This window comes from Leucoraja erinacea, chromosome 3 (genome assembly GCF_028641065.1).
Source record: "Leucoraja erinacea ecotype New England chromosome 3, Leri_hhj_1, whole genome shotgun sequence".
Classification (NCBI taxonomy): Eukaryota; Metazoa; Chordata; class Chondrichthyes; order Rajiformes; family Rajidae; genus Leucoraja; species Leucoraja erinaceus.
Window position 1 is genome coordinate 62,632,513 of NC_073379.1, and position 17,295 is coordinate 62,649,807.

Here is a 17,295-nt window from a genome sequence, read left to right on the forward strand (position 1 = left end):
TTTTTAACCTACTATAACAATTAAATTAACCATTTAAGTTTAAAAATAGTTGCAGCGAATGAACCTCGCAGCGATTTTTCGTCAGCAACTAAGTAGGCTGAACAACCTCGATTTGAATAGCCTAGGGAAAATCGCATTTTAAACCCGCCCCCCTCTCAACGGCGCCAAAATCGCTCACACGGGCAGGGACAGATCTGCAGCCCCGGTGAAGGTAGGTTTTGCAATATACCTACCAGGAGCGCCTTCTTGGTGCCAGATTGTACAGGCTTGATAGGTGTTATCAGAGTAATATAGGCAAGTAACTGCAATTAATTTTGCATGTAATAGGCAATGTAGTCACTGTGTGCATTTGATGGAGAAAGTGCACGGTTAATATGCTGAGTGGAGTGTCAGTAAACTGGGCTCCTGAGAGCCTACTCAGCCCATTTTCCTGAGGTCATCAATTTTCTCAAATATTGTTGGAGCCTAATTATTACATTACTACCTTCTGCCTTGCACCTGAGGATGGTCAAGGTGTTCCTCAGTCACTATAGGGTTTCAGCCTGGTCCGACAGCCTGACCTGCTCTTTATTTATTTGGCCAGTCCAGAAAAGATTCTGGTCATAGTACTTCTCCCATCCCCGGCATTGATTATGGAAGATTCCATTTTGAATATTGCCATTGGATGTCAAGGTAGGTTGGTAGAAACTCCCTTCTTCATGATGGTTATTGTGATGTTATGTGCCACTTAGAAACCCATGCCTCAATGTTTTCTAAATCTTTCCTTGATTGTATTAATCCAGTGATAGCTGTCCCAAACTCTTAACAAGCTTTGGAATCGCACTTGTTTTAATTCAGTCTCTAATCTAGCCTAGTTGCCCTTTTCAGATATGTTTAGAGCTCGAGTTGTAATTAACTAAGGGACAACATGACAGTTTGTTATCCTTTTATTGTCATACAGCCTAAGTTCATGGTTATATCTAAACTATGAACTTTCAAAACGTATTCCAGCATATTGGGAATGTGGTAAACACAGCATTTAATGCCCATCCCTAATTCTTCCTGATTAACCATTTTCTTGAACACTTTCAGTAGATTATTCCCAAAGAATGTGGATAAGAGAACAATTTATTTGCTCAGGCGTAATTAATTAATTAGACCGATTTAACTTAGAAGATATGCGCATTGCAAGTATTTGAACTTAATGGGGTTTTTTTAAGAATCAAACCTGTCCGTGTAAACTTGATGTAGATTCAGGTCTCGCACACATCGATAACATAATGAATTTTGATATGAAGGGATATTTGGAAAATCTTTTTTTCAGATTCAGATTCAATTTTAATTGTCATTGTCAGTGTACAGTACAGAGACAACGAAATGCATTTAGCATCTCCCTGGAAGAGCGACATAGCAAATGATTTGAATAAATAATATTAAGTGTCCGGGGAGGGTGGTGATTGGCAGTCACCGAGGTACGTTGTTGAGTAGAGTGACAGCCGCCGGGAAGAAGCTGTTCCTCGACCTGCTGGTTCGGCAACGGTTTTGTGATTGAGCATTAATTTTGTTTATTTCAGCAAGTCAACCATCACTTTTATTAAGCTTACATCCTTGTTATTAAACTACTGAGTACAGATTAATTGCTGAAGGCTGAAAGAAAAATATGGAAAGAAAATAAACTAATTTCAATTCTTGCAAAATAATTGGGGAAATTAATTGAAAAAGTACAAACAAATAGTATTTTATTGGGAATCTATAAGAGAAAGTCTAACCAGTTCCCTTGGTGATCAGTTTAAGTATCAATTATCAAATCCTCTACTGCCCACATCCTCAACAGGAATTTAAGAGGAGCAATCATGTAGATCATTAGTACATGAGTCATTCAATGATTCAACCCCAAACCACCCCATCCCAACGATTCAAAGCCTTTCCAGGGCCAAAAAGTACCGGGTGATTTTTAACATTGCGGACTTTAACATTGTGGAACTCGCGGTCCCTGGTTAGAGACCGACTTCGACCACTCGGATGCGGGAGCTTCGATCGCCCCGACGCGGGAGCTTCGATAGCCGGCCGAGGATGCCCCGACTGCGAGGAATAAAGAGGAAGAAGATTAGACTTTATTGCCTTCCATCACAGTTAGGAATGTGGGGTAGCCGCTGTGGTAACTTTTATGTAGTTGTGTGTCTTGTTGCTATTTTTTAGTATGGCTGTATGGTAATCGAGTTTCACCGTACCTTAATTGGTCAACTTGAAAATAAACAGACCTTTGAACCTTTGACATGGGTGTGTTGGTATAGAACTGTATTAACACAACTCCAATAACATTCAAATAGCTTAATTCTTGCAGATTAAAACAATCTCCTTTTTAACTGTTCAATTCCTTCACCACTGGCACATCTTTGCTGTTGTGCACATTGTATTCAAGTTGTACATGAAACTCAACATGTCCCATTAGTTCTTCTTCAAGGCACAAACCATCCTCAGGTTGCCATACCTTCATTTTTGTAAAAAGGCGGCGCTGTAATGACTGGGCCCCTGCAGTTCGTCTGTCCTCTTTTTTATTTTTGCCCCGTTGAGTGTATAGTTTGTTGTGGTTTTTATATTGTCAAGGGGGGGGGGGGGGGGGGGGGGGGGACCTTTGAATCTGCACAGGAGACCCGACTTTTTCCCTGTCAAGTCTCCGTTGTTAAGAGCCGGAGCAGGGCCTTACATCGCCAGCGCGGCCTTAACAGCCGCGGGACTTACCATCCCCCGCCGGGGGCTTTGACATCGGGAGAGGATAGAGAGCAGGGGAGAGACAAGACTTTGCCTTCCATCACAGTGAGGAGGAGATTCACTGTGATGGATGTCTGTGTGAATTGAGTTGGTTGTGTGTCTTGTGGAATTGTTTCTTTTTGTTATATGGCTGCAGAAACCAAAGTTCCTAACGGAAAAATAAAGTTAATTGAATTGAATTTCTGGGCCAAAATTAGGAAAATCCCCACTAATCAGCACTATGCAAATGACTTCACAAAAGATATATGGATCCTGCAAGAGACTTGCCTGTACAAGGGTAATTAATGATATGCAATTAATGCTAACCTTGCCAGCATAAAAACAGAAATTTTAAAAATCAAGTATTACTTATTTGTTATTTGCAGCAAATGTGTTATTTGGTGTAAAACGTAAGATTTTCCATCTTAAAATTGTATTTGGTGCTATTAGTATTAAGTCTATAAGTAAACTACTCAACAAAAAATAAGGTTTATTGCAGGAATTGACTGCCTTTTTAATTAACTCCTGGAGATTACTATAGCCTTTCAAGCTTTATTTTTTAATTAAAAGATTATGATTCAACTTCTGGGGGCAATTCTTTTGAATGAAGCATAAAAGCATATTAAATTCTGATATTTTCTGCAAAATACTATTGAGGCATTATTTTCTTTTGTTTTATTCCAACCAAGCTTCCAGTCCTTTTCTAGAATGATTCTTTAGGAATTACACGCACAGGAGTCGTAGAATCATGCAACACTGAAACAGGCCCTTCGACCCAACTTCCCCACACCGACCAACATGACCCAGTCCCACCTGCCTGCGTTAGGCCCATAACCCTCTAAACCTGTCCTATCTATGAACCTGTTCAATAGTTTCTTAACAATCTTGGAATCAAAGTTCCAAAGCAATTTATCCTTACAGAATTAAAGTCTTATATATCTTGGCATATTAAGTATTTCTCTTTATTAGTGGATCAGCATAAGATTAATATACATGGGTGATGGATAGTCAGGCTGGAATTGTTGGGTCAAAGTTGTATGACTTGATAACTTATCAAATATTGTTCTGAGCTAATCCGAAATTTAACCTGTCAAACGCCTTTGAAAGACAAAAGGCAGCTTCAAAATTGAAGCTCGAGATCACAGCAGCAGTGCCTACACAATTGCAAAATGAGCAAGGAACAAAGAGATGTATTGGTAATTACTTATTTTTCAGATATAGTTGCAGTAGTAATCCCCGGGAATTGTTATTAGGACAGCAGCATCTGTGGAGAGGGAAATGAGAGATCATTGACTTTGGACGTTAACTTTGTTTCTCCCTCCATTGATGCTGCCTCAACTGGTGAGTATTTCCAGTATTTTGTTTTTATTTTTGATTTGCAGTTTATTTTGCTTTTCCATTTATAAATAAAATGTGTTAAACCTAACAAGGGAATGTATTCAGAGATTCCAAGTGCCACATATAGTAATCAACAAAGACGTCAGGATGCCATTGGTGTTTCAAGGATGTCATTTGAAGATTAACTCATTTACCTTGACAATTTGTGGAATATCATTGACATTTGCACTACTTTTGTGTTTTGCAACAACACTTTTGGCATTGAACTCCTCTGGTTCATGCTTCAACTGTTTCCTCCACATTTTGGAGCCAAAGTGATCCTTTTTAAAAGATTTAGGCTATACCGAGTATTTATGTGATTGATCCAGTTGGTTTCTGGTCTCTGCTAATCTTAGATTAATAATTGTACTTCCATGAAATTTGTCTTTTATTTACTTTATCTCAAAAGATGTGTGGTCTTGATAGTTGAAGATCTTAATGTTATGTCATTTATTTAAATGTAGGCTGTTTGGGGAAGCTTAGCAGAAAGTAAAAGATCTGAATAGATCTTAAAAATCCTTAAATCTCAACTAATTGACATGGTAATGTTTAACGAAATAGATTGCATGTAGTTCTGAGACCATTTCCCCCACTGTAATTAATTTAATTAACATTTACTAATCCCTGCAAACACCCTTGATCTTAAAAACAAGGCCATTATTATTCATTTATTTGTCAAAACTCTAGAATTCCTGCAGATCATACGTCACAAGATTAATACTGTTCCAGAACTTAAATTGCATGTCATTATCTGGACACGTGTATACTGGTACAACTAATACAAGTATAAATAGATGTTGCTGAACGAATACGTATTTGTGTGTTTGTTCTTGCAGTTTGAAAAGACTCCTAAATGGATTACTGAATTCCAATTCATCCACATGGAATTCTTTGTAATCTTGACTATGTGCACATTCAAAACATTTCCAGTATTATGTTGCTGGTGTTTATCTAAACACAATACAGGCACAATTGGTGCACAAATATGGCCTGTGAAATAAATCATTTATCTGATACAAACTGCCGACCATACGGTAGCTGATTTGAGTATTAGATGGAATGTACCCAGTTTGATATGTGCTGTACAATGTAAAATTGTTACATGCTGCATGACATACAGATGGCCGGTCCATGCAATTTAACAAGCATTGTACAAAATGTACCTGTATAGGTTGCAGATGATGCATTGGCATAAATAATAATTTTTTCTACATTATGCACATTTATTTTTCGTTTATTAATGTGAATTTCACTTTAGGAAGTCTTTTGCTTATAAATTGTTTAAAAAAATAAGCACTCAACAAGATAAATATGTCATTGGGAACCTGCTCCCTAAAAAATCCTGTTATGCCTTAATTATTCTTTCATTTATTTTTGTGTTCAATTAAATCTGCTTGTCTTGAGCTCTTTTTTAATGCTATCTATCATCAGATTGAAATGGCGATTGAGACACTCCAAAAGTCTGATGGTTTGACAGCTCACAGAAGCACTCTTCTCAACAGCCATGTAAGTTGCCTCTTCCTTCAAAACCACTTAAATCTTGAGTCAGTTACATCAGCTTTTTTCTGATTTATTCTGCTGCCACTTCTGCTTATTGTGTTTGTCTTAACTTCTTATGTAACCTAATGACATTTGTGTTGTTTTCCTTCCCCTTACCAGAATAAACAAATGGTCATATTGAGATCTGGAGTTAGAATAGAGTGGTGTGAAAATGTTCACAAGTTCCTTACTGTAACTCTGGCTGCAACATGAAGACACCCCTGGGAGAAAGCAGCGGAGACCTGGTTGGGCCTTGCTGTTCTTGGAGTTTCCAATTTGCCTTGAAAGGTGTGGAACTTTGGCCCACCTCTTATAAGGCAAATGACATGAGCAGAATACAGTCAGTGGCAGAGTCATACCATATTGTTAGTTTCAGGAATAAGCAGCAGAAACATGAACTTGCAGTGCTAAAATCTATTATATCCTGTATCTCAGTTTGCAACATAAATATTTTGTGGTCTTACCTTGTCGTCTTACTTTATTACTATGTCCAAGCGATTATACAAATTTATGAGTACATTTATGAAACATCATCTGTATGATCTAATATAATTCTATTTCACAAAATGTTTTAAGAAATATTAGCCACTCATCCAGGGTGACAGAATCTACACAAAACATCACTAACTGTGCCAACACTGCATGCTTTCCTCCCATTACTTGCCCTCCAATTCGGACTTTGTAATATCCCATGTCAATTTTCTTCTAAATGTTCTGACCTATATTGGATTACAGGTCTGCATATGCCAGACATATGCACTCCAGGTATGTATAATATATAAAACAAGGAATAGAATAAAAATATAGTTTGCTTCTATGTGTGTATTGTACACATGAACCAATTCTCTTCAGTCAGAAGTGTCATCATTCCTGAGGCAAAAGCAAAATGCTGCTCATATTGAAACCTGAAAAAAGTTCAATCAAATGGATTAAATAACAAATGCAGATTTTTATAGTTTACTAGACCAAGTGCAGACCCGTTGGGTCTGTTCCCCCAACGTGCGGTTGTGGGGGGGGGAGGCGACATGCAGCGTCACACACACTAACTATCTCCCCCCCCCCCCCCCCCCCCCCCCGCACATGCTAAATCAACTGTGATATATAAAGAAAGATATTTCCCCCAGCATCCAGGATCACAAGGGTAACTTTTGCACATCGTTGATGTCGAGTAGATTAATTGATATTATATTAATATTATTAATTTGCTCCTTTTATCCCATACACCACATAGCCCCAACTTGCAGTCACATCTGGGGAATGGTGGGGGGGGGGGGGGGGGGGGGGGTAGAGAGTGAGGGCAGAGAGAGAAGGGGCAGAAACACAGAGAGAGGGGCAAGAGAGGGGGTGAGAGGGGGGGCGGGAGGAGGGGAGAGGGAGGGTGGGGAGGAGGGAGGGGAAAGGTGGGGGTGGAGGGAGAGGAGAGAGGGGGGGGAGAGGGGAGAGGGAGGGGGGAGAGAGGGGGGGAGGGGAGGGGGGGAGGAGGGGGGGGGGGGAGAGGGGGGGAGCAGGGAGGGTGGAGTGAAGGGGGTAGGGGTGTGGAGGGGATGGAGGGGAGGAGGGGGAGAGAAAGGGGGAGAGAGAGGGGGGGGGAGGGAGAGGAGGGAGAGAGAGGGGGGGAGAGAGACGGAGGGAGAGGGGGAGAGAGAGGGAGGGAGCGGGGGAGAGGGGGGGGGGGGGAGAGGGGGGAGGGGGGGGGGGGGGAGAGGAGAGGGGGGGGGGGAGGGGGGGGGGGAGAGAGGGAGGGGGGGGGGGGGGGAGAGAGAGAGTGCCTTTATACTTCAACCCAAACCCCCCAAACAACCATTTGCAGGCAGTGCTTTTTTACTTTAACCATATTTTCATTTTCAAACCACATTAAGGGTACTTACTCACAGTTGTGTGGACATGTGTTCAGTGGTATTCACAGCTCAGAGAAATGTGACCCTCTGCCTTCCTCCATCTTGCAGACTAATTGAGGCACACCACTTCCTGGTTTTATAGTCCATCCCCCTGCCGCCAGCGGGGGCAGCAGAGAGAATGGGGAATTTTGTAAAATCATTAATATCTCTGTCATTTTTCATCGACTGGAAAAATCCTTGGCACACATGCGGCGGAGGGGGGCTCTGAGCGAGGTGGCCAAAAATGATGGCCGTAGGTGGCGGCGTTCTCTCGGAAATCGCAGCACAGATCGCCATAACCAGTCAAGAACAGACTTTTAATAATATAGATAGATAGAAGATAGATAGATGTTTGTCACTTGAACCATCAGAATTGATTGTGCTGGAAATAGTTGACAGATCAAGGAGGGATGAAAAATAATTAATCTGTGGAGAAATATGCAAATGACAGTTTATTGGTCTGAAGTATTAATGCTGTTACTTTCCTCAACAAAAAAATGTGCATTTGTTTCTCGGGATGTTATTCAATCCTGACCGGATTTGTTGTAGTTCACATGCAGTTATCAACCTCCTCTGGATTTTCAAGTGCAATTTTATCACCGATTAACTCAAATTGTCGAAGTGTGTGCATAATTTGTACACTTCAGTTTTAGGGATCGTAGAAACATAGAAAATAGGTGCAAGAGTAGGCCATTCGGCCCTTCGAGCCTGCACCGCCATTCAATATGATCAGTGCTGATCATCCAACTCAGTATCCTGTACCTGCCTTCTCTCCAGATACCTTTAGCCACAAGGGCCACATCTAACTCCCTCTTAAATATAGCCAATGAACTGGCCTCAACTACCTTCTGTGGCAGAGAATTCCAGAGATTCACCTGTGTGAAAATTTGTAAATTATTTTTTTCACATCCCTATCCAGAGCACTAAAGTCAATCATGTATCTCCATTTGCTATGCCTTCTTAATTAGGCTTAGACTATTCTTGGCATTCATTTTCCTGAAGTCTTATCACATGACCTTTCCCTTTCAATCATCAATTATGCAATTTTCTTTCCTCATTTTCAAATCACGCAACTTATAAACCAAAAAAGTACAAAATAGAAAAAAATCTTCAATTTCTGAAGTTTGCACACAGCAGTGTGTAGGGCTAAATATTTGTCTATTTATTTATTGATGTTTCTCCACTATTGTTTTTTGGTTATTCATTTTTCTGTATCTGGGCATCGCAGACAAAGTCAGCATTTATTGCCCATCCTTAATTGTCCTTGAATGGGCAGTGGTGTGCCATCTCATTGTACCACTGCAGTTCTGATAAAGCTACCCTGATAATGCAAGACAATAGTGAACCCCAGGATTTAACCCAGCGATAAATAAACAATGCAAGTAATTTCCAACTCAATATGGCGTGGATCTTAGAGGGGAGTCAGTAGGTGGTGATCTCCCCATGCACGCACGCTCATGTTGAATCTTCAATTCCACTTTCAACTCTTCAGACAATGCAGCCCTTCTTCGTGGTCAAGATTACAGTTATGGCAGGTCCCATCAGAACAACTCATGCAACTAACAAAAGTTCATTTTGTGAATGTGTTCTACAGTCGCAATGCAATGATGGTGGAGGGAAAGAATGATTAGGGTGGTGAATGGACTGTTAATCTTGTGGGTTGCTCTTCATGCATTTTGTCAAGTTTATCGTTAGATCTACATTAGTCCAGGTAAATTGACAGTATTCCTTACTTGAAAATTGTAAATGATGGAACATTTTACGTTGTCAGTGTATAAGACGCTCACCAGAGGATAACCAGCTTCTGATTCTGCTCTTCTAGCCATTGTATTTACATGGGTGGTCCAGCTGAGTTTCTGGTTCATGTTGACTCTCCCAAGATGTTGATTGTGAGTACTCAGCAAAAGTAAAGTAACTGAAAATCAAAGGAAAGTGATTAGACTTTTTATTTTTGGATTTGTTTCTTGTCTGGCATTTCTGTGGCACAAGTGCATCATGCCACTTTTTAGTCCGTGCTTGGATGCTGTGCTTGAACTGCTTTCTTTTCTAAGGATGGAATTGAACATTGCGAAATCATCAGCCCACACATTTTCATCTTATAATCAAAAAAATTGTATTGTATTTGCAGCTAGAAATATTTGATCCTGAAACACACCTGTCATGTTATCCTTGGGCTCGGATGATAGATTTCCAACAACTCCAACTTCCTTTATGCAAGATATAACTTAATCCATTGGTTTGTTATCCCCTTGATTTCTATTGACTTCAATTTTTCCAAGGTTTCCTAAGCCCACACTCAGTTAAATGGTGCCGAGATGGCAAGGCCATAACACTCCTTGCCTCTGGAATTTAGCTATTTTGTCCATGTTCAGAATAAGATGGTAAATAAGCTGAATGGTACTAATGAAACCCACAATGGGTATCAGTTATTTAGTTATCTTGATTTTAGACGCATAAAAGCACTGTTGAAGATGCCTTTTGTTAGTACTCATTGAGGTTAAACTGTGTGGTAATAAACTGCATTGAATTTTCCTAGTTTATGAAAACAGGATATATCTTGGCATTATTGCAAAAGTCAGGAAGTCAGTTTGGTTTTGTTTATTGTCATGCGTACCGAGGTACAGTGAAAAGCTTTTGTTGCGTGCTTTCCAGTCAGCAGAAAGACAATACATAATTACAATCAAGCCATTTACAGTGTATAGATACCAGTAGACGCCAGTGTTGAAACTTGAAGCAGTTTGACTCGGGGGACCACTAGTTCTGGACTTCTGCTACCACGGGGATATCGTTATTCCCATTGGTTTTGTTATATCCAGTGTGCTTAGTCAAGATATCACATGGAATGAAGACTATGATGGTGAGGTCTCAGGAAGAAGCCAAGCTGCATCATCTACTCACCACGTCTGGCAGAATGTAGTTGCACCTTGTCTTCAGCACCTGCTAGAACTGCCCTTGTTGATTCAGCTGTTCTCAGTTTCCTCCTCCTATCATCTTTTTATTGTCCACAGCTAACAAGCATCGATGTGGCAGGACATAAGCATTTTGACTGGATCGCTTATATCCACCTGTCATACTCTCTTTAGCATACATTAGTCTTGTGTTGCAGTTTCCTCAAGTCATTCTTAAGTTCACCTGGCATTGGTCTCAGCATGTTCTTCCACATTTCTCATTGACCCAGTGCTGATTTCTTGGCCTAATCTAATGATCTAATGGTAGAGTGAGAGATATGCTTGGATTCAATGTTCCTGATACTAATTCAGCCTAAACAGAAAACAGCTGCAATCTTTGTGGCATTGATGTGATGTCGTTTTGCACTTGACAATACACCCTTAGTGGGGCAAGTAACTGAAGTGCTCGTTATCTACTCTCTATGAAGTAATATAAACCATCTATTACTGACAATTGATGTCTTGTTTTCAAGCAGCAATGGAAATAAATACCTGGGAAAGCAACTCACTCCATTTTTATATATCTCAAGAAGTTGTGGATAAAGCCAAGAAAAGTAAAGATTTACAAGCTGTTAAAAAGGTTACCGCATCCTGCCAGCATTTGTGCCAAAAGATTTCAGTGGAGGGCTCAGCATTACAATGACATCTCTGCTGGCGACGTTTCTGGGGGAATTGGTGTGGTGGGAGGTTAGGCAAAGCCCATTTAGGGGCTAAATCCGACAGTTCCCAAAACAAAATATATTGCATTGCATGAATAACCCATTCCTAATGATTGCAATGCAGGCAGCACACCTACAGAGTGAATCACTTGTTTCAATGGTTTTAGTATTCGGCGCTCACTTTATTTTCCATTCAATGGTTGAGGAGACATTCTTTATCATTAGTGGGTAGTTCAAACTAAAACTGATTAAGATGAAGGGCAATGCAGCCTGGATAGCTGCAGAAGACCTTTAGTATGAATGAACCTGTACCAGCAAACCTTAGGGAATAGCACATCCGTCTGAGGAGCAACATCCAAAGTTGGCAGCACTGTGCAGGCAAATTCATAGAAGGGGGTGCAAAAGAAAAGGAGAGGCTCTGTAAACACGTCAAAGGTTATGGGGAGAATGCAGGAGAATGGAATTGAGAGGAAAAAATAGATCAGCCACGATCGAATGGCGAACCAAACTCAATGGGTTGAATGGCCTAATTCGGCTCCTATGTATTATGGTCAAACAACGAAAGCAACAGAAGTCAATGATGTGGAGATTAATGCTAGAAATGATATGCTGCAAAAAGTTCAGTGAAATTATCTTCAAATCCCATTTCCTAGCTACTACATCATCAGCCACATCCACTGCCATCTTGTCACTCACCCACAGTTGCTTTCAATCAACACTAAGAGCCATATTCTCAGATAGTTAGTATGACTCCAAACCTCACATCGACATCTTGTACAGTGATATCCATGTCACTCTAGCAGATGCGCACTACTCATAGACACACACATGTCCCTCTGTCTTAATGGACAGATGATGCACAAATAGAAGCAGGAGCAGTTAACTGGAGTGCACTAACCTCCACAAAAGAAACTCTGCTGGGAATTATTGATATAGCTTTTGGTAAACCCTTTGTTTATATATTATATGTTAAATTCATACAGCACTGAAACAGTCCCGTCAGCTCATCTCTCTGACTGTTACATTAAGTCCATTTTATTCTCCCCACATTCCAGCCATCTGCCCCCAGGTTCCACCACTCAGCTAGGCATTGTAGTAATTTACAGTGGCCAAGCATTTTACCAATCCTTGCAACTTTTGAACGTGAATTGATTTGCTTTTATGCTGAAATATCTTTTGCAGCAGTTTATGCTAGTTTCCTCTGCCCATAGTCTCGGTCATCCTTTATTCCAAGGAAATAGCATACTAATTCTTAAAAAGATATAATCAACTAGTGTACATTTAGGTTTTGTAATCAGCAGAACATTTATTTAAATATTTATCGAATCACACCCTGTAAACCTTTGCAATTTGAAGCAAAAATTGAAGGCAAATGTATTTTTAATCATAACAGCCAGAAAAAGAACCAGCAACAAGTCTTTAAGTCCTAGATGATCCTTGAAGTAGAACTATTGTGGGTGATTCCTTACTGTTTCTAAATATATGTTCAGCACTAGGAGATTAAGAGGGGGCATTAACATTGAGCATTGAAATAGTCACCGGGTCTGCATTTTTGCATGGTAATTGACTATATTGTGCTTGCTCTGCGTGCTTCTGTGCACCCTGGATAAACATTTTAACACCTTCATGAATAAATAGGTGCCTTTATATTTTTTACTTTCTTTACAGTTAATGAAAATCTTGCACTGTGTTTGTGTGATGCATTTGGTTTCATTAATGGCAGGGAATATGTGTAGGTTATGCAACGTGGCATGTTTTTGCAGTGACAAATGAGGATATGATGGAGTATATAAATGTTAGATAGCAGTTCTGATTGATGGAGGCTGATGGTAGATGAACACTGCTTGAGTGTGCAAGGTCAGTGCCGTGGTTGTTATAAGGTGGTATTTAATGTTGATCCTCATTTACCTTCACACTTGAAGTGATAAAACTTTCTTAGCTATATTTCCTTGGAATTTTATCCATAGCATTTATTTTGCATAACGTTATGTGCTCTTGCAATTAATTAATGTTGAGGTACATTTTTGGAAGCCTGGAGGAAGCCATGACTGAGCGGAGAGAAGGGTGGACACCAGGATTGTCAAACATGATGCTGAATTAAATGGTGGAGGGGAAGGTGAAGATTCTCTTCCACTCGAGATTTGGGAAAATGGTGCAGATTAAATAAACGGTCAAATCAAATATGTTGTGGATGTTGATAATGAAGGGATATGGATGAAAGGGAAGAAAATAAATCATTTTTTTAGGTTGCTGATCAAAGTTCTAAAAAAATTACCTTAAAATGACATAACACAGGGGTCATTTTGTGCAAAAGTTCTCAGCAGCCGCATCCTATTCTGCATAGCTACTGGAGGGAATCCGATTGGTTGCAGGTCACCAGGACCAAATAGGTGGTGGTGCCAGATGGACGAGGGGTATGGGCAAAGTTTGGCATGGAGTGTGGAGGAGGGTGTGTGGAAATCGCATCACAGGGGGAAATGGGCATTGTAGGTCATATCAATTAAACTGGGGGTGAGGTGATGCACGACCTACAGTCAAGGTCTGGGTGGTAGATGGAAGTGAACACCAAGGGAAATACTTAAAATTGAACCCATCTGCAAGAAGACTGAAGTCTGGAACTCTCCAGCAGCAGACCAGGTAAGCTTGGGCCCTTTTTAACATGCCAAACCATGCCTCAACTCTCCAGTCAAGGCTTGCTTTGGTGTGAAAGAGCTGTTTGCGCAAAAATAAAATTGGCAAATGACATCAAGATGTGTGCTGCACACCTTCACTGGAATACCCAATATCCTCTATGATGGAGGATATCATATGTCTGAAAAGCTGCAAAGTCTACGCATATTATCTGTTCACTTTTAAAACTACATGCAAGATTTTCTAAGAAAGTTGTATTTATAATCAGGTGTGATGGATAGTTAGCAAATTGGGGTTTAGTCTGAATTATATTGACCATTTGTCCAGTGGTTTATAATGTATATTTTCAGTTTCACAATTTACTGCTACTAAACCTTACTAGCTTCTGGCTTAACAACAACTTGCAATTCTATTCTTCTTCTGCAGAAAAATGTTTCAAACAATGTACATTAATGGGTTCAAAATATCTGATTCCAAAGGGATAAGTAGAAAAGCTCAGTTGGGGAATAAATACACGTGAAAAAAAGAGGAATTTTGAAAGACTAGAGGAAGATACAAGGAGAAGGAAAACTGGGAAGTAAGTTTAAGAGAGCGGCAGTGAGAGAGTTGAATAAGTAGCAAACACAGTGGATCCATGGGTCCAAAGAAGATGTTAATTTGGGGTTAACACACAGAAAGGTGCTTAGGATGAACTGTGGCAGGAAGAGTTTACTAAATTAGGATTGTGTGGGTCGACAGTGGAATCTAAAAGCAAGTATAAGGATTTTGATGACAGTTCCAAGAGATGGGAAATAGTGAAGACAATGCTGATGTAGTGCAGGTGAGGACATGGGCTATAGTGCTCTCTAAGTGTTGAACCTTGTGCAAAATAGCCACACAAACTCCAGGTAAGAAAATGTTATTGAGGCTGAACTAAAAGGTATTAAAGGCATGGACTAGGTTTTAACTGGAGGGAGGCAATATTATAATGACGGGGGAAAAAAACATGTGTTTATATAGCAGCTGTGATTTCCTCAAAACTCAAGGGTACTTAACAGCCAATTAATTACCTTTTGAAGAGTAATCACTGTTGTTTGACACATTTGATCACAATAAGATCCCACAAAGAGCCACAAAAAGAATGACCAAACAATTAATTTTGGTAGTATTGACTGAGGGATGAATGTTAGCCAAGGTGCTGGCAGCATTACTTAAAGTCGTATACCAATTGTGCTTTTGCATCCATATGAACACATAAATAGATTTCTCAATTTACTTTATAATCATGACCTCCAATACTGCCATCTATTTCAACCTACATTGAGGTGTTCAGATACATGTCTGAAGCCTTGAACCTACAATCAATTAAAACAGGTTAGGTCAAGGGAAGTAGTCTGTGCACTGTCCAATATTTATCTCTCCGTCAATATCTTTAATACAGATGATCACATTGCAGTTTGTCAAACGTTGCAAATTTGTGCAAATTGGCTACTGCATTTCTTATATTACAACAGTGACTGCACTTCAAATAATTATGCTATTGGCTGTAGAGTGCATTGAAATGTCCTGAGGTCATGAACAATGCTATATAAATACAATTGTTTACTTAATTTTTTTTTCTTTTCTAACTCAGGCAGGGATGCTACCACTGAGCCAAGCTGATACTTTGAAGAAAGTGGAAATGGATGCTTGGAAGAAAGCTGTCTTGGTAATGGTGGAGTTGTGGGAACAAAGTGAGCTTAGGGTCAAATAGTTGCTTATATTCTGCATCTTCTGCAAGCCTGATCTAACAACCAGGCCCTAATATAGTCTAGAACAGAGGCAAGTAAGTGACTACAGTAGCTAAAGTGGATGGTTATAGTTAGATTTGCTTTCAGTTTAATGGAGGAGGCAAATATGTAATAGAGATGACCACCACTATATGTGTACCATTTGCCCAAATGTACAAATTATGTAATTCAGGCCAATATGCAGATGATGAAGAGGAAGAGACTGCAGGTGCATCTGTACCAGTATGTTGAATATAAATGTAGTGTTAGATATCATTGAAATGGTTAACGATCAGAGGGGCATGGCCACAACAAGTTAAGAGGCAGCACTGGCAGATTGCTGAAAAAAGACAAACGCGTATCGAATGGCTAAAGGTGGTGGAAAGATTATGAAATGAGAGCCATGGTATTTTAGGTGTCTCACAATATTATTTGTGACGTTGTAAAGTAGTTGTATGGAAATCATTTGTGAGATACTTAAATAAAATTATATGGGTAATCTGGAAATGTCAAAATTAACTTTTTTAGAGAATAGAAAAATCATAAGAGAATTGTTGGGATTTGAGGTTTGTCTCTTGAGCTATTTTTAACAAATACTTTTTATTGAGCTAGGTTGATTATAGTGCCAAGCAGGGGGCATAGGAGTTCAAGTTGTCAAGTCAAGAAAGCGTTAGGAGCATGTTATATGTTGTATTGATAGGAAGGAACTCATAGGGTAGAAAAAGCAGAGAATGGAATGTGTTGTACTTCTTTGGTTCGAAACCAAACTTGAAATTTGAGACAGGTGAAGTTGTGAGCCTGAAACGACAATCAGAATTTAACAGATGGCCTTAATTAAAGATAAGCTGAAAATTTACAGCATTTGTGAAGGTGGAACATTAGAGTTACGAAAGAAAGAAAAGAATGTTTCCTATCCTGGCATTTGCAACCTCAGGACATTCCAAAGGTACAAGCAATGATAAAGAAAGAGACCACCCAAGTGAAAACTATTAAAAGATATTAAAAGATAACAATTTGATTGTATTAAGAATTCATTTTTCACACCAGGAGGGCTGGACGAAAATTATAGGGAGGATAGTGGAAACTAAAGCCAAGGATTTTTACATACTGCAACATTGCAATTCATTTGCAATTCGTTGCTCTACTTGCTCGCACCATAGGTTCTCTGGTTTAATTTTAATTGGAGACCTGATAAGGATGCAGCAGACATAGAATGATTTGCTTTTAAAATCACCACCAAGAAACACGCTCCAAAATGCACAAGTGTATTTTTTTCCTGTGGCCGTAATGATGGCTGACATCTTGATGTCCTTTCCATGTTCCATTACTACACGGACCATACATCCAATGGTGAGGATTAACTCAGGTAACCTGCCCTGTTGTATTTATTACAATGTTTAATCAAATATTATTAAGGTTTTATAAGTAAATATAATTTGTGGACATGCTGAATTAGGAACACAGATACAAGCAAATATAAAAAATAGAAGCCACTTCTTGTGCCTGCTCAGCCATTCCATATAATGGTTGCTATTTTACCTCCATGCCACTTCCTTGTTGCACTATTCCCACATCCCTTTATTCCCTTAACATCTAACGGTCTATTGACCACTTTCTTCAATGTATTCAGATATTTATATAGTACACCATAATTATTTTGTGCCTATTTTCTACTTCTAATTCTTATTGCAATATTGATAATGTGGTCTTGTCCACTTTCTAAAGTGTTCAGATAAAATTTCAAATGCACATTGGCCACTTAACCTTACCAGGAACTCCCTTTCAC

General features: G+C 39.6%; 1 protein-coding gene across 1 annotated transcript in view; it reads left to right on the forward strand.

Moving 5' to 3' along the window:
• The window catches only part of rfx3 (regulatory factor X, 3 (influences HLA class II expression)), a 265,213-nt gene that overhangs the window by 200,315 nt on the left and 47,603 nt on the right, over nucleotides 1-17,295 (forward strand). The window contains exon 6 of the mRNA XM_055632801.1: nucleotides 5,539-5,613. Within this exon, the coding sequence (XP_055488776.1) occupies nucleotides 5,539-5,613 (75 nt within the window). The remainder of the gene's footprint in view (nucleotides 1-5,538; nucleotides 5,614-17,295) is intronic.